The following is a 25215-nucleotide window of genomic DNA, read 5'->3' as shown; positions in this document are numbered from 1 at the left end:
CTAGGTAACTATTAAATAGTTCTTAACTATTTAATAGCTATTGTACCTGGTTAAAATAAATACAAAGTTACCTGTAAAATAAATATTAATCCTAAAATAGCTATAATATAAATGTAATTTATATTGTAGCTATATTAGGATTTATTTTACAGGTAAGTATTTAGCTTTAAATAGGAATCATTTATTTAATAAGAGTTAATTTATTTCGTTAGATAAAAATTATATTTAACTTAGGGGGGTGTTAGTGTTAGGGTTAGACTTAGCTTTAGGGGTTAATACATTTATTAGAATAGCGGTGAGCTCCGGTCGGCAGATTAGGGGTTAATAATTGAAGGTAGGTGTCGGCGATGTTAGGGAGGGCAGATTAGGGGTTAATACTATTTATGATAGGGTTAGTGAGGCGGATTAGGGGTTAATAACTTTATTATAGTAGCGCTCAGGTCCGCTCGGCAGATTAGGGGTTAATAAGTGTAGGTAGGTGTCGGCGACGTTGTGGGGGGCAGATTAGGGGTTAATAAATATAACATAGGGGTCGGCGATGTTAGGGCAGCAGATTAGGGGTACATAGGGATAACGTAGGTGGCGGCGGTTTACGGAGCGGCAGATTAGGGGTTAAAAGTGTAATGCAGGGGTCAGCGATAGCGGGGGCGGCAGATTAGGGGTTAATAAGTGTAAGGCTAGGGGTGTTTAGACTCGGGGTACATGTTAGAGTGTTAGGTGCAGACGTAGGAAGTGTTTCCCCATAGGAAACAATGGGGCTGCGTTAGGAGCTGAACGCTGCTTTTTTGCAGGTGTTAGGTTTTTTTTCAGCTCAAACAGCCCCATTGTTTCCTATGGGAGAATCGTGCACGAGCACGTTTTTGAGGCCGGCCGCGTCCGTAAGCAACTCTGGTATCGAGAGTTGCATTTGCGGTAAAAATGCTCTACGCTCCTTTTTTGGAGCCTAACGCAGCATTTGTTTGAACTCTCGATACCAGAGTTAAATTTATGGTGCGGCCAGAAAAAAACCCGCGGAGCGTTAACAGCCCTTTTACCGCCAAACTCCAAATCTAGCCGTAAGATAGCTACAATGTAACTATTAGTTATATTGTAGCTATCTTAGGGTTTATTTTACAGGTAAGTATTTAGTCTTAAATAGGTATTATTTAGGTAATAATAGTAATTTGTATTTAGATTTATTTTAATTATATTAAAGTTAGAGGTGTTAGACTTAGGGTTAGGTTTAGGGGTTTATAACTTTAGTATAGTGGCGGCAACGTTGGGGGCGGCAGATTAGGGGTTAATAAATGTACTGTAGGTGGCAGCGATGTTGGGGCGGCAGATTAGGGGTTAATAAGTGTAATGTAGGTGGCGGCGACATTGGGGGCGGCAGATTAGGGGTTAATAAGTGTAATGTAGGTGGCGGCGATGTCGGGGGCGGCAGATTAGGGGTTAATAAGTGTAGGTAGGTGGCGGCGATGTCGGGGGCCACAGATTAGGGGTGTTTAGACTCGGGTTTATGTTAGGGTGTTAGTTGTAAACATATTTTTTTATTTCCAAATAGGAATCAATGGGGCTGTGTTACGGAGCTTTACGCTCCTTTATTGTAGGTGTTAGACTTTTTTTCAGCCGGCTATCCCCATTCATGTCTATGGGGAAATCATGCACGAGCACGTAAAACCAGCTCACCGCGGCGCTGGTATTGGAGTGCAGTATGGAGCTCAATTTTGCTCAACGCTCACTTCTTGCCTGCTAACGCCGAGTTTATGCAAACCTGTAATAGCAGTGCTATAGGGAGGTGAGCGGTGACAATAACTTGCAAGATAGCACCGAGCCGCTCTTACCGCAAAACTCATAATCCAGCCGAGGGTTTTGCTCCTAAGTGGCAAGTTGTATAATTGTTATTTTATGGGTTAAAATAAAAAACAATTGGATTGGTCTTTTAAATATTTTTCTGCTACAGCTGAGAGTGAAATATTGTTCCCTTGTAATTAAAGTTGTAAACCTAAGAAATTCCTAGACTTATGTTTTCACTTGATATAAATGTAATATAAATGTTGAAATTATGGTTTGCACTTTCCCAACAAAATAAATACATTTTTAATCTAAATTGTAATGTGTAAGAAGATGCAATAGTTGTCATTGACTTCTGAATTGTACACTTAAACTGTGGCATTTAAATGGTTTCCTTACATTACTGTCACTAGCTATAATTTAAACAATGCCTGTCATGCCAACAGTATTTTGTCTGACTGCCATCTCTTCATGTGAAGGTTAAACATTTTAGCATAAAAAGTAGGACAAATTATGGAACCAGATATACTTGTTTCACCCATACTCTACAAACTGAATAAATAAGGGTAATATATGAATAATTCAATTGTGGTTAGAATGTTGAGGTATATTTTTTGTTTGTAGTAATAAAACTTTATACTCTGGATTTTTAATAAACAGACGTCAATATGCAGCAACAAAAACTTTATCCATCTTTTGTTAACAGTAAGTTTTATAAACTTTTTATAACTTATTTGGCGACACTGTCACTCTTTCTTTACATCGTAAGCACTTAATAATGTAATGCTAATTTCAGACATCTGGATGTTGCCTTTCACAGCGGTAATTCCAGTTATGGTACTGCTGTGGGTCGGACTTTGTTGGGATACAGGAGGTTCAGTCTTACAACAATACAGTTGCTTTTTAAAATGCTGCCTAAAGCTCCTGCTTAGCCAATACAAAGCAAATGGGTTCACACACGAGTTGCTGAAAGCCAGTACTCGCGCAAAGATTGTGGCTGACAGGTGAAACACAGAGGAATTCACTGCGGAGTGATATGTGAAGGATCGATACAAGTAGAGCATATGGTTAGGGAGCCAACACACAGCAAATAGCGCCACCAGAACCAGCACAGTTTTTGCCACTCGTTTGCGCGATTCTATCTGGAAAAGAAAAAAGAGGTCAATTATAGCTAGCAAAGACATTTCATTTAAAGTTAAAGGGACAGTAAACACGTAATTACAAGACAGCCAAGTTTAAATGTTAATAAAACAAATTAACATCCTTTATACAGCAATTATTGTTCATAGCCAAACACCACCCACAATTTATCTTATTTGGAGAAGCCAATCTGGGCTTAAGTCTGCAAACAACAAGGCTAGTCATTGTCATAATGTTAGTATAAAATGCATTGTTTTGTAGTTGTTATCAGTTAATGCTAATTAGGGACATATAGCAGGGTTAGCCTTGAGAAGTCATCAGGAGCATTTGAAGAACTGAGAATGAGGAAATCTACAATTTTCGGAGCTAAATGTTTTTTGTCCCTTTAAGAAACATCTGTATTTGTATTATATTGTCATGGATTCTATCCTTTTTCTTTCTCAATTTGTTTCCCTGTTTCCTTCTCTTCCCTCCCTATATCTTCCTGTCTCACCTTCCATGCTTTCTTCTTCTTATTTTATCTTCTTAGCACAGGATGGTTCTTTTTATGTTTTTGATAATATAAAAATTGGGCATTTCTTCAGTACTGCTAGTGAATTTGAGGAAATTCATACTTGAGGATAGAGTAACATTATTTCCAGACAATATAATTTCCAATCATATAACTTTAATAATTAATATTACTATAACCAACAAATGTTTTTTGTTTTTTTTTAACAAAGATGGCTGCATCACTAGGGTAGCCATAATCTGTTTTGTTTTAGCTGTTGGAACACAATAGCAGAGTTGCATGAGCTGTTCAATGAAATTAGAGAAAGTTAGTATCATGTGATAGGCACCAGATCCAACTTTTCTCTGAATTTAAAATGTATTGTACTATTTAAAATGTATTGTACTATATTCTTCCTGATATACTTTACTTCTGATAGACACCTTGATTATAACATTTTTGTTTTCAATGGCTAGTAATATCTCTGGCAGTAGCCAATCATAAGTAGCTATTTCAACCCATTAATTACAAAACAGTATGTACAGTATATTCTAGCTACTAGTGGTGCTTCTTTATGCCACAGACACCTTCACCCTAATCTACCTCAATATGTCCTTTTTCCCTGACCACTGACCAACTACTACAATTCAAATACATTACTCTCAGGACACCAAGTAATCCAGGTCCCAGTAATGTAAGAGTTTATGACAATAAAGCACTGCATGATCACTAGGGTCTAAGGAAGTAAAGCCCTCAATACAATATAATTAACGCAGAATTTAGAGATCTTGAAATTTAAGCTTCAGGACAGAAATGTGGATCAATAGTCTTGGACAGCTCTATCATCTAATCTTCACCCTAAAATATGAGGGAGGCCAGCATACCATGGGAAGATCCATTGAGACTCTTAAAGGGACATATCACTCGATACTTTTCTAGCAGTAGCAGCAATTAAACATATTGGCATCTACTTATCAAACCGTCAACATACTTGCATTCGACGGCACCAATACGCTCGCCTAAGATCACCTAACATCGCTCCCGCGGACCTGAATACGTTCTCCAAAGTTACCAAAAAAGCTGTCTAAAAGCCGCGCACCAAGTACGGGGCGATGAGCAGCGGACTGTTGTTAATTAACAGTCATCGATCTCGCTGCTCTTCGGCTTTTTCCCAGCTTTATTGGTACCCTGTCACTAAACACCCACACTATACTAAACTGTTTTACCCCTAAACCGCCGCTCCCGGAGCCCACCACAACTCTAATAAATGTATTAACCCCTAAACCGCCGCTCACGGACCCCGCCACAACTAAATAAAGTGTTTAACCCCTAAACCGCAGCTCCCGGAGCCCATCGCCACCTGCATTATACTTATTAACCTCTAATCTGCCACCCCCTACACCGCCGCCACCTACATTATACTTATTAACCCCTAATCTGCCGCCCCCTACACCGCCGCCACCTACATTATATTTATTAACCCCTAATCTGCCCCCCTACACTGCCACCACTATATTACATTTATTAACCCCTAAACCTAAGTCTAACCCTAACCCTAACACCCCCTAACTTAAATATAATTGAAATAAATCTAAATAAATATTCCTATCATTAAATAAATTATTCCTATTTAAAACTAAATACTTACCTATAAAATAAACCCTAAGCTAGCTACAATATAACTAATAGTTACATTGTTGCTAGCTTAGGGTTTTTTTTTTTTTTTTTTTTTTTTAATCATAGAGTTTTTATTTGTTTTAAACAATATAATACAGCAACTGGGGACTCGCAGGTCCCCTGCATAATATGACACACGACAAGTCTGTATGAGTACAAAAAAAAACTATAACATATAACTTGTATGTTCAACAGACAGAAAAAGGAGTTGGTACATTTCAAGATAGTTATTAAGAAGGGGGGAAGGAGAGTGGGGGGGGGATGGAGAGGAAGGGACCCAAATAAGGGGAGGAGGGGGGGGGGGGACATCTCAGGCAGTCATCTCAACGTGCCCAAGATAGAATCGCTTAGGCCCTAACTGGAGGTATCCATTGAGTGTCATGTGCGTCTTTCCAGTCAGCCCAAACCATTTCAAATAGATCTACTTTGTCCAGACTATAGTATATGTCCTTTTCCATTGTGTATAGGTAGGCCATAGTGTTAAGGATATTGGACCACCGTGGAGGAGTTGATTTCTTCCACCATGTAGCAATATTGGTTTTAACCGATGACATGAGGTATACACAAAAAATCTGCTGTTGTTTAGGGAGGGTGTGTAAGTTTAGGTGGAGTAGTGCCGTTGCAGGGTTTTTAGGGATCACAATCTTAAAGGCCACAAGAGTACGGAAGCACGAGTTCCACAGGGGGGTTAGCCTTGGACACTCCCACCACGTGTGGAGCATATCTCCAGGGAGACCACATTCCCTCCAACACAGGGGTGAAGTCAGTGGAAACATTTTGGATAACCGTGTAGGGACGAGGTACCATTGAGCAATAACTTTATAGTAGGTCTCAAACATTGTTATACAGTGTAATGATTTTTTAGTTAAAGTAATGGATCTCTGCCAGGAGTTTACAGAAATGTGGGTGTGAAGAGCAGCATTCCACTTTAGTAGGTGTGATGCCAGGGCAGGAGGTATGGTGCCCTCAAGCAAACCGTAATGTCTCGAAAGAGGCTTGTGGAGTCTACGGCCCCCATTCCACACAGACTCCCATGGAGTGAGCTGGCGAGAAACAGGAGGGAGGAAGCCCCAGCTGGAGAGGAAACTTTTAATTCTAAGGAGTTCAAAGTGAAGAAAGGATGGGATATTTTCACAGGGTCGGCCCTGAGACAGTGAAATAAAACCGTCCCTATTCGACTTTGACCAAAAGTCTGAAACTTGTTTGACACCTAATCGAGCCCAAGTATTGGGATGTGTTTCCGCGAGGCCTGTAAGAAGGCCCGGGACAGAGGTGATCGGAGAGGGATGAGGTGCGATCAGGCTGCGATGCCGAATCTTATCCCAAATAGCCAAACACTCAAGTACTACAAAATTATGTATGCCTAGGGTTCTGCGGCTATGGGCTGGGGTCCAAATTAAATCCTTTAGGAAGATGTCGAAGGGTAATGAGGCTTGTTCAACCTCTCTCCATCTGTCTTTAGCATGGCGCACCCCTCATTGGGAGATATGCGTGAGCATGGCTCCCTCAAAGTACTTGACTATGGATAGGGAAGCCAGACCCCCTAGCTCGATAAGCAGCTGCAAGGTTCTATGGGCTATTCGGGGGGTCCCATTCTGCCAAATAAATTCTGTGCACTCACTTGTAACAAGAGGTGAGTAGGTACTCTAATGGGGAGGCATCGAAACAGATAGGTGAGCCGAGGAAGAAACGACATTTTGAGGGAAGCAATGCGGCCCATCCAGGAAATGTTCTTGTGTTCCCATACGGATTTCAGAGCTCATAAGTCTGCAAAAAGGGGGAGATAATTGTCTCCAACCATCTGCTTCAAATTGTTAGAGATCTTTACTCCAAGGTGCATGACCCATTTGTCAGACCACTTGAAGTCAAACTTCTTTTGCAACTCCATGACATAATTTTGAGGGTAACCCCACCAGTAAATTTCTGTCTTGGAGGTATTCAGCTTATAAAAAGAGAGAGTACCAAAGGTCTCCAAGATTTCCAAAAGTCTTGGGATTGTGCGGAGAGGATCTGCAGAGAACACAGTAACATCACCTGCAAACAGAGCGATCTTATGTTTGGAGCCAGAAAGTGTAATTCCTTCTAAGCCAGCATCGGAGCGTATTGTTTCGACAAGTGGCTCAATGGCCAGAGCGAACAATAACGGGGAGAGGGGGCAACCCTGCCTCGTTCCGTTAAAGATGGAGAATGGGGTCGATTGGAAGCCTAAGCCCCTGACCACTGCCGTAGGTCTGGAATATAAGGCTTGTATCGCGAGGCATATGTCGGAGGGAAACTTAAAAGCGCTGAGAGTCTCCCAAAGATAACTCCATCTGACTCTATCAAAGGCCTTCTCAGCATCTAAGGAGATGACTGAGAAAGGCTTGTTCAGCCTCGTCGACTCGCAAACAATATTGATAAGACGCCTCGTGTTATCTGGACCCTCGCTGCTATGTATGAACCCCACTTGGTCTGGATTAATTAAGTTGGGCAATAGTTTGCATATACGGTTGGCCAGAAGTTTAGAGTATATTTTAATGTCTACGTTGACTAGCGAGATGGGTCTGTAGCTGGGGCAAAGAGAAGGGTCTTTATTTGGCTTAGGAATCATAATGATATCAGCCTCCAAGAATTCTTGCCCAAAGCTTCCCTCCTGCCTGGCCAAACTGTAGAACCGGAGGAGCAATGGCATCAGTTCTTGACAGTAGGTTTTATAGAACTGTGCAGGGAAACCGTCAGGCCCAGGAGCCTTAAAAGGTTTAAGACCCTTAATTACTTGCTTAAGTTCAAGCAGGGAGAATGGGTTGGTCAGGATCTCTTGCTGCTCCGACGTTAAAGTTGGGAGGTTTAATGAGTCGAGGAAATGTCTAATCTGTTGTATGGAAGCAGGAGTTTTATTTTCAGTGTTTTCGATGTTATAGAGTTTAGAGTAATAGTCTGAGAAACAGTCACCTATCTGTGAGGGGAGTCTGTGTGTCTTGTTATTATACAGAATTTGGTGTATGCGAGACGTGTTATTCTGCTGGCGCAGTCTGTGGGCTAGCATGGTGTCCGCTTTGTGAGGTTTTCTTGAGTGCGACGCAGTTCTAATTGGTTAATGTGTGAACGAACGGCCGAGATCTGTGTTATCAATGCATCCGTGGGGTTGGCTCGGTTGGTGGATTCAAGCAGTCTGAGTTTACAGTGGGCTTGAGCAAGGGTAAGTCCAGCTAGTTTCCTAAGTCGGGCCTGCTTACGAATGATATAACCTCGAACTACAGCCTTGATGGCTCCCCATAATGTGTCATCTGCGGTCTGTCCATTGTCGTTAAGTTGGATGAGTTCTGCTATGTCTCTGCGTAATTCCTCCCTAAAGGGAGTGTCTGCCAAGATATGGCGCGGAAGGGTCCACTTACTGCTGTGGGAACCAGGGTCATTCACACGTAGGACCGCAAGGACTGGATCATGGTCTGACCATGAGCAAAGGGGGATGGTGGCCTGAAGGACTGAGTCTAGGGTTGCTGCTGAACAAAATATATGGTCTAACCTAGAGTAAGTCTTATGGGCCTGAGAATAATGGGTATAGTCCCTGTCTGTTGTGTGTAGTGACCTCCAGATGTCGCAGTAGCCATACTCAGCCATAATAGTCTGAAATCGTGTAGAGATAAGGATCAGTTGGGAAGGAGTCTTAGTCGGGGATAAGGTCTTGCGGTCAATTTTAGTGTCCCAAATCATATTGAAATCCCCTGCTATTATGACTCTGCCCTGTTTGTATTAATCTATTAACTGCAGAATTTTTCTAAGACATGCTGGTTGGTGAGAATTAGGCAAGTATACTGAGGCCAGGGTGTGGAGGACATGATCTAACTTGCAGACTATGATGGTGAACCTAGCTTGGGGGTCTTTTAGTATCTGGATTTCTTCATAATCTACTCTCCTATGAATCAGGACTGCAGTTCCTCTAGCTTTCTTTGTGAACGGGGAGAACTCTATGGTCGTGTATGATCGTGAATAAAATGTGTGAGGGTTGTCTGACTGCCAGTGGGTTTCTTGTAGAAACACGAGGTCAGGGTTGTGATGTTTAAGCATACGGGTAAGCAAACTTCGTTTAAAAGGGGAGTTTAAACCTCTGGAATTATGTGTAAGGATTTTTCAATATTTGTTACTGGAAAGTAAGTTGGGATAGGGAAAGTAGTAAGGAGGTTTAGGACAGGACCCAGACAGGATGGGTGCACGGGTCGGGAAGGGTACAGGGGAAGGGGAACCAGGTAACTCTTAGAATAGGAATGTACCAACAAGATGAGGTGGAAATAGTCCACCTAGGCGGAACCCTGGAATGGGTTAACCTGTATGGGGGAGGAGCTAAGGGCAAAACTATACCCAGGGGAGCCGGAAAATCCAGCCCCACTCCATAAGCAAAACTAGTCAAACAATTAACAGGAAGATCATAGAAAAATTATAACATTTGTCAACCTTCGGGCCCCAAAAGGGGGCAACAACAAAACAAATAGCAACATCATGAGAATAAGTGTCTAACAAGAAACAGTGGAAATTTACTATAAGGATAAAAAATGGCATATTACAAAAATTACAGGCCCTGCTCCTTGTCAAATTATGCAGTTAAACAAATGATGAGGTACTTGGGGTTAGGTAAAAATTATCTTGTCGAACCTGTAAGTATAACCGTAGTCAATCGGTCAGGCTTCCAAAAGCTCTTGATAACACCCTGTGAGTTGCTAAAGTTCAGTCCAGAGAGGACATGGTATACCGGGATTAGGCAGAGTCCCAAGAATTGAGCACGTATTCAGGAGGGTACCGTCTGTTGTTGAGTGAGCCCTGAGGCTGAGGTGTTTTCAACCTCTTGGGTCTTTGTTCTTTAACAGACCATTCAGGTGCAGCGACTCTCAGTTTAGAGCCAGAAGGAGGGGGGGCTCTCATGTCTTCTGTCATGAGTCCCCACTGTGTGAGAAGAGATGTCCCTTGAGGAAGGGAAGTTACTGTAAATGTTTTGTTGTCTTTTGTTATTACTAATTTGGTCGGGTAACCCCATCTGTACTTGATATTCTCCCTGCGAATAATTAGTGTAATATGCTGGAAGTATCTCCGATGCTGTAGGGTATGCACAGAGAGGTCAGGTAACAGCTGGATATCTTTAAACCGTTCCGACATCTGTGGCTTATGGAAAGCCGTCTGCATGAGTCTGTCCTTGAAGAGAAAACTATGAAAACAAACTATCACGTCTCTCGGTTTCTCCTGGGAGGCGGTTCTAGGGCGCAAGGCTCTATGATCTCTCTCCATGGTGTCAATCAGCCCCTCTGTAGGACCCAGAAGGTCTTTGAAGAGATATTTTAGGAAGTTTTGTAGTTCGGCCGTCTGGACGTCCTCAGGAATTCCTCGAAACCTGACATTATTTCCTGCGAGCTCTATCTTCCACATCTGCAAGCTTAAACTCCAACTGGCTGATCTGGTCAGCAAGGGATTCTGAGTAGCTCAATAAGTTAGTTTGGTCGATGGCGATATCATCTTGTTTCCTTTCCAAGGAGTCCACCCTATCCCCGATTTCTGAGATATCCTTACGGAGTTCAGCTTGGTTGCGCTGGATCTCTTTGGTTATAGAGTGGGTTTGGCTTGCGAGCATTTTCTTAACGGTGGCTTCCGTTATAAAGTGTTGTGGTCTGGCAGACGACATATGGTCCGACTGAGACCCCTCTCCTATAGATTCAGAGTCGCTCAGACCCTCACCAGGTTGCTCCTTGGACGATTGCGTGAAATGGTCCAGGACCGGTTTTTTAACAGAACTTGGGGTTTTCAGATGTCTTCTGGAAGTGTGAGGCATTTTTGTGTGGAGAGTAGGTATCTGATACTGGAAATTTGAGCCTAGATTGGAGGTTGTTAGAGAGGTTTTGAGACCCTATTAGGGTTTATTTTTATTTTACAGGCAAGTTTGTATTTATTTTAACTAGGTACAATAGTTATTAAATAGTTAACTATTTAATAACTTCCTAGTTAAAATAAATACAAATATACCTGTAAAATAAAACCTAACCTAAGTTACAATTACACCTAACACTACACTATAATTAAATAAATTCCCTAAACTAAATACAATTAAATAAAATTATCTAAAGTACAAAAAAAGAAAAAACACTAAATTACAGAAAATAATAAACAAATTTCAAGATTTTTAAACTAATTATACCTAATCTAATCCCCCTAACAAAATAAAAAAGCCCCCCAAAATAAAAAAGGCCCTACCCTACACTAAATTACAAATAGTCCTTAAAAGGGCCTTTTGCGGGGCATTGCCCCAAAGTAATCAGCTCTTTTACCAGTTAAAAAAAATTACAAACCCCCCAACATTAAAACCCACCACCCACACAACCAACCCTACTCTAAAACCCACCCAATACCCCCTTAAAAAAAACCTAACACTAACCCCTTGAAGATCACCTTACCGTCAGAAGTCTTCACCCAACCGGGCCGAAGTCCTCAACGAATCCGGCAGAAGTGGTCCTCCAGATGGGCAGAAGTGGTCCTCCAGATGGGCAGAAGTCTTCATCCAGACAGCATCTTCTATCTTCATCCAGCCGGCGCGGAGCGGGTCCATCTTCAAGACATCCGACGCGGAGCATCCTCTTCTGACGACGTCTTCTTGTTGAATGAAGGTACCTTTAAGTGACGTCATCCAAGATGGCGTCCCTTCAATTCCGATTGGCTGATAGAATTCTATCAGCCAATCGGAATTAAGGTAGAAAAAATCCTATTGGCTGAGGCAATCAGTCAATAGGATTTAAGTTAAATCCTATTGGCTGATCCAATCAGCCAATAGGATTGAGCTTGCATTCTATTGGCTGTTCCAATCAGCCAATAGAATGCGAGCTCAATCCTATTGGCTGAGGATCTGAAAAAAAGAATTGTTGCACTACATAAAGATGGCCTAGGCTATAAGAAGAATGCCAAGACCCTGAAACTGAGCTGCAGCACGGTGGGCAAGACCATACAGCGGTTTCACAGGACAGTTTCTACTCAGAACAGGCCTCCCCATGGTCGACCAAAGAAGTTCAGTGCACGTGCTCAGCGTCATATCCAGAGGTTGTCTTTGGGAAATAGACGTATGAGTGCTGCCAGCATTGCTGCAGAGGTTGAAGGGGTGGGGGTCAGCCTGTCAGTGCTCAGATAATATTCCGCACACTGCATCAAATTGGTCTGCATGACTGTTATCCCAGAAGGAAGCCTCTTCTAAAGCTGATGCACAAGAAAGCCCACAAACCGTTTGCTGAAGACAAGCAGACTAAGGACATAGGTTACTGGAACCATGTCCTGTGCTCCGATGAGACCAAGATAAACTTATTTAGTTCAGATGGTGTCAAGCGTGTGTGGCGGCAACCAGGTGAGGAGAACAAAGACAAGTGTGTCTTGCCTACAGTCAAGCATGGTGGTGGGAGTGTCATAATCTGTGCCTGCATGAGTGCTGCCGGCACTGGGGAGCTACAGTTAATTGAGGGAACCATGAATGCCAACATGTACTGTGACATAATGAAGCATAGCATGATCCCCTCCCTTCGGAGACTGGGCCGAAGGGCAGTATTCCAACATGATAACGACCCCAAACACACCTCCAAGACGACCACTGCCTTGCTAAAAAAGCTGAGGGCAAAGGTGATGGACTGGCCAAGCATGTCTCCAGACCTAAACCCTATTGAGCATCTGTCGGGGAATCCTCAAACGTAAGGTGGGGGAGTGCAAGGTCTCTAACATCCACCAGCTCTGTGATGTCATCATGGAGGAGTGGAAGAGGACTCCAGTGGCAACCTGTGAAACTCTGGTGAACTCCATGCCCAAAAGGATTACGGCAGTGCTGGAAAATAATGGTGGCCACACAAAATATTGGCACTTTGGGCTTAATTTGGACATTTCCACTTAGAGGTGTACTCACTTTTGTTGCCAACGGTTTAGACATTAATGGCTGTGTGTTGAGTTATTTTGAGGGGACAGAAAATTTACACTGTTATACAGGCTGTACACTCACTACTTTACATTGTAGCAAAGTTTCATTTCTTCAGTGTTGTCACATGAAAAGATATAATAAAATATTTACAAAAATGTAAAGGGGTTTAATCACTTTTGTGGGATACTGTATATATATATATATATATATATATATATATATATATATATATATATATATATATATATATATATATATATATAAATTCATTAAAATTATGGGGGGAGATAAAAAACTGAAATTAAAATCCTCCATGTCTCAAAATTAAATCAATATATTTGCATAGGAAATTAGCACATCTAGGCAAGAATCCCCACTTGCTTTTTCCCCATAAATAACTCATATACAATGTTACCAATGCACAAGAGAATTCTGGGTAAGTTATGCAAATTAGATACGCAAATTCTCAGTTTTTTTGCTTAAAAAATACTGTTTTAACACAGCTATCCTTTTAACAGGATTATAGCAGCAAATCATCAGATCATCAAATATTTTCTCTGTTCTGGCTAAGTGGCTGATGATCTAAAGCTCTCCTCTCTGGAGAGATGATCTAAGTCTCGCCACTCCTATAGACGAACGAGCAACTCAAAAAGTATATAGTAAAAATGCCATTATTTTTAATATTGTCGATTATACTTTAAGAAATATTTAAAATATTATTAACCCCTTTTTTTATAGTACATGTTCTTTATATTATATATACTATCGGCTAGATTACGAGTTTTGCGTTATGAGCAGCTCAGTGCTAACTTGCAAGTTATTGTCACCAAATCAAATTGGGTGGATTAGTGCGCGCTAAAGGAAGGTATTGCTAAACACTACTCTAAAGATACAATCTCTGTATGTATCAAATACAAGTTAATAACCAAATAGTGAAGCCAAAGCTTCAAGATAGAGAAAGTGCGCTAACAAGCTGAAAGTATACACACCATATAAGGAATTGAAGTGAAAATTTAATAAACATATAGAATAAGATACACAAATATATACACTAAAAATAGGGATGTCTCCCTGTAATGTAAATACAACTAGGAAAAAATCCTAATGAAAAAACAGGTTAAAACCTATAAATGATGAATAATGCAGATACTAATTGATAATCTATGACATAAAAAAGATATAGCATAAAAATGATAATTAAAAGATATGGCATAACAGTGATATCATAAAATAAAATAAAACTTAAAAGACAAGCACCAAGTTCATATGTATCAACACAGTGCAGGTGGCCGTATGCAAATGAATGCCGATATTGGAACAGTGGAAAGAAAATAACGGCTTGTACCACAAATAGATACAGTTTACTGTACCGTAAGTCAAGAGAGTGTTCAGAGGGTGTTACCGAGGAGAAGAAATCCTTCGGTCAAGGCTTGGACCGCAGCTGCAGTAACTGCCGTTCCTGGAGATAGAAGTGTGCAAACCTCTGCACATGTGAGTCGGCGTCTGACGTCACAGGCTTCTCATCGGCTCCTCTCAGGGTGTTACTCGCTGCTCCAGCAGCGTAAAGGAAAAGCAGCTGATTGCTGTGTCCTGGTGGGAACTTTCTGTGAAGGCAGACTTGGCTGCTGTAGGTATGTTTAATGATCCAATACAATAGTGGGGCACAAGTTATCCCTCACCTTGGGATATTCAAAGATGCTGGTAACCCGGGTTTAAAGTTGCAGTACAGGCTGTACTGAAATATCCCTTGCTGTTTCAAAGTCACAGTGTCACAGTGTCACAAATGCAAGCGACGTGTTTCGCCCTCCCTTGGGCTTTTCCTTTACGCTGCTGGAGCAGCGAGTAACACCCTGAGAGGAGCCGATGAGAAGCCTGTGACGTCAGACGCCGACTCACATGTGCAGAGGTTTGCACACTTCTATCTCCAGGAACGGCAGTTACTGCAGCTGCGGTCCAAGCCTTGACCGAAGGATTTCTTCTCCTCGGTAACACCCTCTGAACACTCTCTTGACTTACGGTACAGTAAACTGTATCTATTTGTGGTACAAGCCGTTATTTTCTTTCCACTGTTCCAATATCGGCATTCATTTGCATACGGCCACCTGCACTGTGTTGATACATATGAACTTGGTGCTTGTCTTTTAAGTTTTATTTTATTTTATGATATCACTGTTATGCCATATCTTTTAATTATCATTTTTATGCTATATCTTTTTTATGTCATAGATTATCAATTAGTATCTGCATTATTCATCATTTATAGGTTTTAACCTGTTTTTTCATTAGGATTTTTTCATTAGGATTTTTTCCTAGTTTTATTTACATTACAGGGAGACGTCCCTATTTTTAGTGTATATATTTGTGTATCTTATTCTATATGTTTATTAAATTTTCACTTCAATTCCTTATATGGTGTGTATACTTTCAGCTTGTTAGCGCACTTTCTCTATCTTGAAGCTTTGGCTTCACTATTTGGTTATTAAGTTATTGTCACCGCTCACCACCCTATAGCGCTGCTATTACAGGTTTGCAAAAACCCGGCGTTAGCAGGCAATAAGTCAGTGTTGAGCAAAATTGAGCTCCATACTGCACTCAAATACCAGCACTGCTTTGAGATGGTTTTACGTGCTCGTGCATGATTTCCTCATAGACATCAATGGGGAGAGCCGGCTGAAAAAAAGCCTAACACCTCCAAATAAAGGAGCGTAAACGCAGCCCCATTGATTCCTATGGGGAAACAAAATTTATGTTTACACCTAACACCCTTATATAAACCCCGAGTCTAAACATCCCTAATCTGCCGCCCCGACATCGCCGAAACCTATATTACAGTTATTAACCCCTAATCTGCCACCCCCGAACATCGCCGCCACCTACCTACACTTATTAACCCCTAATCTGCCGAGCGTCTAATGAGTTCTGCTATGTCTCTGCGTAATTCCTCCCTAAAGGGAGTGTCTGCCAAGATATGGCGCGGAAGGGTCCACTTACTGCTGTGGGAACCAGGGTCATTCACACGTAGGACCGCAAGGATCATGGTCTGACCATGAGCAAAGGGGGATGGTGGCCTGAAGGACTGAGTCTAGGGTTGCTGCTGAACAAAATATATGGTCTAACCTAGAGTAAGTCTTATGGGCCTGAGAATAATGGGTATAGTCCCTGTCTGTTGTGTGTAGTGACCTCCAGATGTCGCAGTAGCCATACTCAGCCATAATAGTCTGAAATCGTGTAGAGATAAGGATCAGTTGGGAAGGAGTCTTAGTCGGGGATAAGGTCTTGCGGTCAATTTTAGTGTCCCAAATCATATTGAAATCCCCTGCTATTATGACTCTGCCCTGTTTGTATTAATCTATTAACTGCAGAATTTTTCTAAGACATGCTGGTTGGTGAGAATTAGGCAAGTATACTGAGGCCAGGGTGTGGAGGACATGATCTAACTTGCAGACTATGATGGTGAACCTAGCTTGGGGGTCTTTTAGTATCTGGATTTCTTCATAATCTACTCTCCTATGAATCAGGACTGCAGTTCCTCTAGCTTTCTTTGTGAACGGGGAGAACTCTATGGTCGTGTATGATCGTGAATAAAATGTGTGAGGGTTGTCTGACTGCCAGTGGGTTTCTTGTAGAAACACGAGGTCAGGGTTGTGATGTTAAGCATACGGGTAAGCAAACTTCGTTTAAAAGGGGAGTTTAAACCTCTGGAATTATGTGTAAGGATTTTTCAATATTTGTTACTGGAAAGTAAGTTGGGATAGGGAAAGTAGTAAGGAGGTTTAGGACAGGACCCAGACAGGATGGGTGCACGGGTCGGGAAGGGTACAGGGGAAGGGGAACCAGGTAACTCTTAGAATAGGAATGTACCAACAAGATGAGGTGGAAATAGTCCACCTAGGCGGAACCCTGGAATGGGTTAACCTGTATGGGGGAGGAGCTAAGGGCAAAACTATACCCAGGGGAGCCGGAAAATCCAGCCCCACTCCATAAGCAAAACTAGTCAAACAATTAACAGGAAGATCATAGAAAAATTATAACATTTGTTAACCTTCGGGCCCCAAAAGGGGGCAACAACAAAACAAATAGCAACATCATGAGAATAAGTGTCTAACAAGAAACAGTGGAAATTGACTATAAGGATAAAAAATGGCATATTACAAAAATTACAGGCCCTGCTCCTTGTCAAATTATGCAGTTAAACAAATGATGAGGTACTTGGGGTTAGGTAAAAATTATCTTGTCGAACCTGTAAGTATAACCGTAGTCAATCGGTCAGGCTTCCAAAAGCTCTCGATAACACCCTGTGAGTTGCTAAAGTTCAGTCCAGAGAGGACATGGTATACCGGGATTAGGCAGAGTCCCAAGAATTGAGCACGTATTCAGGAGGGTACCGTCTGTTGTTGAGTGAGCCCTGAGGCTGAGGTGTTTTCAACCTCTTGGGTCTTTGTTCTTTAACAGACCATTCAGGTGCAGCGACTCTCAGTTTAGAGCCAGAAGGAGGGGGGGCTCTCATGTCTTCTGTCATGAGTCCCCACTGTGTGAGAAGAGATGTCCCTTGAGGAAGGGAAGTTACTGTAAATGTTTTGTTGTCTTTTGTTATTACTAATTTGGTCGGGTAACCCCATCTGTACTTGATATTCTCCCTGCGAAGAATTAGTGTAATATGCTGGAAGTATCTCCGATGCTGTAGGGTATGCACAGAGTGGTCAGGTAACAGCTGGATATCTTTAAACCGTTCCGACATCTGTGGCTTATGGAAAGCCGTCTGCATGAGTCTGTCCTTGAAGAGAAAACTATGAAAACAAACTATCACGTCTCTCGGTTTCTCCTGGGAGGCGGTTCTAGGGCGCAAGGCTCTATGATCTCTCTCCATGGTGTCAATCAGCCCCTCTGTAGGACCCAGAAGGTCTTTGAAGAGATATTTTAGGAAGTTTTGTAGTTCGGCCGTCTGGACGTCCTCAGGAATTCCTCGAAACCTGACATTATTTCCTGCGAGCTCTATCTTCCACATCTGCAAGCTTAAACTCCAACTGGCTGATCTGGTCAGCAAGGGATTCTGAGTAGCTCAATAAGTTAGTTTGGTCGATGGCGATATCATCTTGTTTCCTTTCCAAGGAGTCCACCCTATCCCCGATTTCTGAGATATCCTTACGGAGTTCAGCTTGGTTGCGCTGGATCTCTTTGGTTATAGAGTGGGTTTGGCTTGCGAGCATTTTCTTAACGGTGGCTTCCGTTATAAAGTGTTGTGGTCTGGCAGACGACATATGGTCCGACTGAGACCCCTCTCCTATAGATTCAGAGTCGCTCAGACCCTCACCAGGTTGCTCCTTGGACGATTGCGTGAAATGGTCCAGGACCGGTTTTTTAACAGAACTTGGGGTTTTCAGATGTCTTCTGGAAGTGTGAGGCATTTTTGTGTGGAGAGTAGGTATCTGATACTGGAAATTTGAGCCTAGATTGGAGGTTGTTAGAGAGGTTTTGAGACCCTATTAGGGTTTATTTTTATTTTACAGGCAAGTTTGTATTTATTTTAACTAGGTACAATAGTTATTAAATAGTTAACTATTTAATAACTTCCTAGTTAAAATAAATACAAATATACCTGTAAAATAAAACCTAACCTAAGTTACAATTACACCTAACACTACACTATAATTAAATAAATTCCCTAAACTAAATACAATTAAATAAAATTATCTAAAGTACAAAAAAAGAAAAAACACTAAATTACAGAAAATAATAAACAAATTTCAAGATTTTTAAACTAATTATACCTAATCTAATCCCCCTAACAAAATAAAAAAGCCCCCCAAAATAAAAAAAGCCCTACCCTACACTAAATTACAAATAACCCTTAAAAGGGCCTTTTGCGGGGCATTGCCCCAAAGTAATCAGCTCTTTTACCAGTTAAAAAAAATTACAAACCCCCCAACATTAAAACCCACCACCCACACAACCAACCCTACTCTAAAACCCACCCAATACCCCCTTAAAAAAAACCTAACACTAACCCCTTGAAGATCACCTTACCGTCAGAAGTCTTCACCCAACCGGGCCGAAGTCCTCAACGAATCCGGCAGAAGTGGTCCTCCAGATGGGCAGAAGTGGTCCTCCAGATGGGCAGAAGTCTTCATCCAGACAGCATCTTCTATCTTCATCCAGCCGGCGCGGAGCGGGTCCATCTTCAAGACATCCGACGCGGAGCATCCTCTTCTGACGACGTCTTCTTGTTGAATGAAGGTACCTTTAAGTGACGTCATCCAAGATGGCGTCCCTTCAATTCCGATTGGCTGATAGAATTCTATCAGCCAATCGGAATTAAGGTAGAAAAAATCCTATTGGCTGAGGCAATCAGTCAATAGGATTTAAGTTAAATCCTATTGGCTGATCCAATCAGCCAATAGGATTGAGCTTGCATTCTATTGGCTGTTCCAATCAGCCAATAGAATGCGAGCTCAATCCTATTGGCTGAGGATCTGAAAAAAAGAATTGTTGCTCTACATAAAGATGGCCTAGGCTATAAGAAGAATGCCAAGACCCTGAAACTGAGCTGCAGCACGGTGGGCAAGACCATACAGCGGTTTCACAGGACAGGTTCTACTCAGAACAGGCCTCCCCATGGTCGACCAAAGAAGTTGAGTGCACGTGCTCAGCGTCATATCCAGAGGTTGTCTTTGGGAAATAGACGTATGAGTGCTGCCAGCATTGCTGCAGAGGTTGAAGGGGTGGGGGTCAGCCTGTCAGTGCTCAGATAATATTCCGCACACTGCATCAAATTGGTCTGCATGACTGTTATCCCAGAAGGAAGCCTCTTCTAAAGCTGATGCACAAGAAAGCCCACAAACCGTTTGCTGAAGACAAGCAGACTAAGGACATAGGTTACTGGAACCATGTCCTGTGCTCCGATGAGACCAAGATAAACTTATTTAGTTCAGATGGTGTCAAGCGTGTGTGGCGGCAACCAGGTGAGGAGAACAAAGACAAGTGTGTCTTGCCTACAGTCAAGCATGGTGGTGGGAGTGTCATAATCTGTGCCTGCATGAGTGCTGCCGGCACTGGGGAGCTACAGTTAATTGAGGGAACCATGAATGCCAACATGTACTGTGACATAATGAAGCATAGCATGATCCCCTCCCTTCGGAGACTGGGCCGAAGGGCAGTATTCCAACATGATAACGACCCCAAACACACCTCCAAGACGACCACTGCCTTGCTAAAAAAGCTAAGGGCAAAGGTGATGGACTGGCCAAGCATGTCTCCAGACCTAAACCCTATTGAGCATCTGTCGGGGAATCCTCAAACGTAAGGTGGGGGAGTGCAAGGTCTCTAACATCCACCAGCTCTGTGATGTCATCATGGAGGAGTGGAAGAGGACTCCAGTGGCAACCTGTGAAACTCTGGTGAACTCCATGCCCAAAAGGATTACGGCAGTGCTGGAAAATAATGGTGGCCAGACAAAATATTGGCACTTTGGGCTTAATTTGGACATTTCCACTTAGAGGTGTACTCACTTTTGTTGCCAACGGTTTAGACATTAATGGCTGTGTGTTGAGTTATTTTGAGGGGACAGAAAATTTACACTGTTATACAGGCTGTACACTCACTACTTTACATTGTAGCAAAGTTTCATTTCTTCAGTGTTGTCACATGAAAAGATATAATAAAATATTTACAAAAATGTAAAGGGGTTTAATCACTTTTGTGGGATACTGTATATATATATATATATATATATATATATATAAATTCATTAAAATTATGGGGGGAGATAAAAAACTGAAATTAAAATCCTCCATGTCTCAAAATTAAATCAATATATTTGCATAGGAAATTAGCACATCTAGGCAAGAATCCCCACTTGCTTTTTCCCCATAAATAACTCATATACAATGTTACCAATGCACAAGAGAATTCTGGGTAAGTTATGCAAATTAGATACGCAAATTCTCAGTTTTTTTGCTTAAAAAATACTGTTTTAACACAGCTATCCTTTTAACAGGATTATAGCAGCAAATCATCAGATCATCAAATATTTTCTCTGTTCTGGCTAAGTGGCTGATGATCTAAAGCTCTCCTCTCTGGAGAGATGATCTAAGTCTCGCCACTCCTATAGACGAACGAGCAACTCAAAAAGTATATAGTAAAAATGCCATTATTTTTAATATTGTCGATTATACTTTAAGAAATATTTAAAATATTATTAACCCTTTTTTTTTTATAGTACATGTTCTTTATATTATATATACTATCGGCTAGATTACGAGTTTTGCGTTATGAGCAGCTCAGTGCTAACTTGCAAGTTATTGTCACCAAATCAAATTGGGTGGATTAGTGCGCGCTAAAGGAAGGTATTGCTAAACACTACTCTAAAGATACAATCTCTGTATGTATCAAATACAAGTTAATAACCAAATAGTGAAGCCAAAGCTTCAAGATAGAGAAAGTGCGCTAACAAGCTGAAAGTATACACACCATATAAGGAATTGAAGTGAAAATTTAATAAACATATAGAATAAGATACACAAATATATACACTAAAAATAGGGACGTCTCCCTGTAATGTAAATACAACTAGGAAAAAATCCTAATGAAAAAACAGGTTAAAACCTATAAATGATGAATAATGCAGATACTAATTGATAATCTATGACATAAAAAAGATATAGCATAAAAATGATAATTAAAAGATATGGCATAACAGTGATATCATAAAATAAAATAAAACTTAAAAGACAAGCACCAAGTTCATATGTATCAACACAGTGCAGGTGGCCGTATGCAAATGAATGCCGATATTGGAACAGTGGAAAGAAAATAACGGCTTGTACCACAAATAGATACAGTTTACTGTACCGTAAGTCAAGAGAGTGTTCAGAGGGTGTTACCGAGGAGAAGAAATCCTTCGGTCAAGGCTTGGACCGCAGCTGCAGTAACTGCCGTTCCTGGAGATAGAAGTGTGCAAACCTCTGCACATGTGAGTCGGCGTCTGACGTCACAGGCTTCTCATCGGCTCCTCTCAGGGTGTTACTCGCTGCTCCAGCAGCGTAAAGGAAAAGCAGCTGATTGCTGTGTCCTGGTGGGAACTTTCTGTGAAGGCAGACTTGGCTGCTGTAGGTATGTTTAATGATCCAATACAATAGTGGGGCACAAGTTATCCCTCACCTTGGGATATTCAAAGATGCTGGTAACCCGGGTTTAAAGTTGCAGTACAGGCTGTACTGAAATATCCCTTGCTGTTTCAAAGTCACAGTGTCACAGTGTCACAAATGCGTGTTTCGCCCTCCCTTGGGCTTTATCAAGATAAAGATTATCTTGATAAAGCCCAAGGGAGGGCGAAACACGTCGCTTGCATTTGTGACACTGTGACACTGTATTGGATCATTAAACATACCTACAGCAGCCAAGTCTGCCTTCACAGAAAGTTCCCACCAGGACACAGCAATCAGCTGCTTTTCCTTTACGCTGCTGGAGCAGCGAGTAACACCCTGAGAGGAGCCGATGAGAAGCCTGTGACGTCAGACGCCGACTCACATGTGCAGAGGTTTGCACACTTCTATCTCCAGGAACGGCAGTTACTGCAGCTGCGGTCCAAGCCTTGACCGAAGGATTTCTTCTCCTCGGTAACACCCTCTGAACACTCTCTTGACTTACGGTACAGTAAACTGTATCTATTTGTGGTACAAGCCGTTATTTTCTTTCCACTGTTCCAATATCGGCATTCATTTGCATACGGCCACCTGCACTGTGTTGATACATATGAACTTGGTGCTTGTCTTTAAAGTTTTATTTTATGATATCACTGTTATGCCATATCTTTTAATTATCATTTTTATGCTATATCTTTTTTTATGTCATAGATTATCAATTAGTATCTGCATTATTCATCATTTATAGGTTTTAACCTGTTTTTTCATTAGGATTTTTTCCTAGTTTTATTTACATTACAGGGAGACGTCCCTATTTTTAGTGTATATATTTGTGTATCTTATTCTATATGTTTATTAAATTTTCACTTCAATTCCTTATATGGTGTGTATACTTTCAGCTTGTTAGCGCACTTTCTCTATCTTGAAGCTTTGGCTTCACTATTTGGTTATTAAGTTATTGTCACCGCTCACCACCCTATAGCGCTGCTATTACAGGTTTGCAAAAACCCGGCGTTAGCAGGCAATAAGTCAGTGTTGAGCAAAATTGAGCTCCATACTGCACTCAAATACCAGCACTGCTTTGAGCTGGTTTTACGTGCTCGTGCATGATTTCCTCATAGACATCAATGGGGAGAGCCGGCTGAAAAAAAGCCTAACACCTCCAAATAAAGGAGCGTAAACGCAGCCCCATTGATTCCTATGGGGAAACAAAATTTATGTTTACACCTAACACCCTTATATAAACCCCGAGTCTAAACATCCCTAATCTGCCGCCCCGACATCGCCGAAACCTATATTACAGTTATTAACCCCTAATCTGCCACCCCCGAACATCGCCGCCACCTACCTACACTTATTAACCCCTAATCTGCCGCCCCCAATGTCGCCGCCACCTAACTACACTTATTAACCCCTAATCTGAGGCCACCAATGTCGCCGCCACCTACCTACACTTATTAACCCCTAATCTGCCGCCCCTAATGTCGCCGCCACCTACCTACACTTATTAACCCCTAGTCTGCTGCCCCAATGTCGTCGCTACCTACCTACACTTATTAACCCCTAATCTGCTGTCCCTAACATCGCCACCACCTACCTACATTTATTAACCCCTAATCTGCCGCCCCCAATGTCCCCGCTACTATACTAAAGTTATTAACCCCTAAATCTAACCCTAAATCTAACCCTAACACCCACTAACTTGAACATAATTAAATAAATCTAAATAAAAATTTAAATTAATAACTAAATAATTCCTATTTAAGACTAAATACTTACCTGTAAAATAAACCCTAAGCTAGCTACAATATAACTAATAGTTACATTGTAGCTATCTTAGGTTTTATTTTTATTTTACAGGTAACTTTGTATTTATTTTAACTAGGTAGACTAGTTAGTTAATAGTTATTAACTATTTACTAGCTACCTAGTTAAAATAAATACAAAGTTACCTGCAAAATAAAACCTAACCTGAGTTGCACTAACACCTAACCTTACACTAAAATTAAATAAATTACATTAATTAAATAAAATTAACTAAATTACAAAAACAAACAAACACTAAATTACACAAAATAAAAAATAAATGATCAAATATTTAAACTAATTACACCTAATCTATTAGCCCTATCAAAATAAAAAAGCCCCCCCAAAATAAAAAAAAACCCTAGCCTAAACTAAACTACCAATAGCCCTTAAAAGGGCCTTTTGCGGGGCATTGCCCCAAAGAAATCGGCTCTTTTACCTGTAAATACAAACAACACCCCAACAGTAAAACCCACCACCCACACAACCAAACCCCCCAAATAAAATACTATCTAAAAAACCTAAGCTCCCCATTGCCCTGAAAAGGGCATTTGGAAGGACATTTAGCTCTTTTTTCAGCCCAAACCCTAAGCTAAAAATAAAACCCCACCAATAAACCCTTAAAAAAAACTAACACTAACCCCGAAGATCCACTTACAGTTTTTGAAGACCGGACATCCATCCTCAACGAAGCGGCAGAAGTCCTCAGTGAAGCCGGCAGAAGCCTTCATCTAAATGGGTTGAAGTCTTCATCCAAGCCGGCAGAAGTCTTCATCCAGACGACATCTTCTATCTTCAGCCATCCGGCACGAAGCGGCTCCATCTTCAAGACATCCGGCGAGGAGCATCCTCTTCTGACGACGGCTAACAAAGAATGAAGGTTCCTTTAAAGGATATCAGCCAAAAGGAATTAAAGGTTAAAAAATCCTATTGGCTGATGCAATCAACCTGGAAGGTCTGGAGAAAGGGTTGTCAGTCAGTTCTCTGAAAGGTCAGATTTCTGCTTTATCTATTCTTTTACATAAGCGTCTGGCAAATGTGCCAGATGTTTGATCTTTTTGTCAGGCCCTGGTCAGAATCAGGCCTGTGTTTAAACCTGTTGCTCCTCCTTGGAGCCTTAACCTTGTTCTTAAAGTTTTACAGCAGGCTCCATTTGAGCCTATGCATTCTATAGATATTAAGGTGTTATCTTGGAAGGTTTTGTTTTTTATTGCTATCTCTTCTGCTCAGAGAATTTCGGAACTCTCGACTTTGCAGTGTGATTCGCCTTACCTTATCTTTCA

At 41.4% G+C, this 25215-nt stretch overlaps 1 protein-coding gene across 1 annotated transcript in view; it reads right to left on the bottom strand.

Annotated features, from left to right (window-relative positions):
- Positions 1-2442: 2442 nt before the first annotated feature.
- Positions 2443-25215, bottom strand: part of BRS3 (bombesin receptor subtype 3) — a 162228-nt gene continuing 139455 nt past the window's right edge. Inside the window, exon 3 of the mRNA XM_053691818.1 lies at positions 2443-2915. Coding sequence (XP_053547793.1) covers positions 2520-2915 — 396 coding nt within the window. The 3' untranslated portion in view covers positions 2443-2519. The remainder of the gene's footprint in view (positions 2916-25215) is intronic.

Source organism: Bombina bombina, chromosome 1 (assembly GCF_027579735.1).
Source record: "Bombina bombina isolate aBomBom1 chromosome 1, aBomBom1.pri, whole genome shotgun sequence".
Lineage (NCBI taxonomy): Eukaryota > Metazoa > Chordata > Amphibia > Anura > Bombinatoridae > Bombina > Bombina bombina.
The sequence above is the reverse complement of the archived record's forward strand: the minus strand, read 5'-3'. Positions and strand labels throughout refer to the sequence as shown.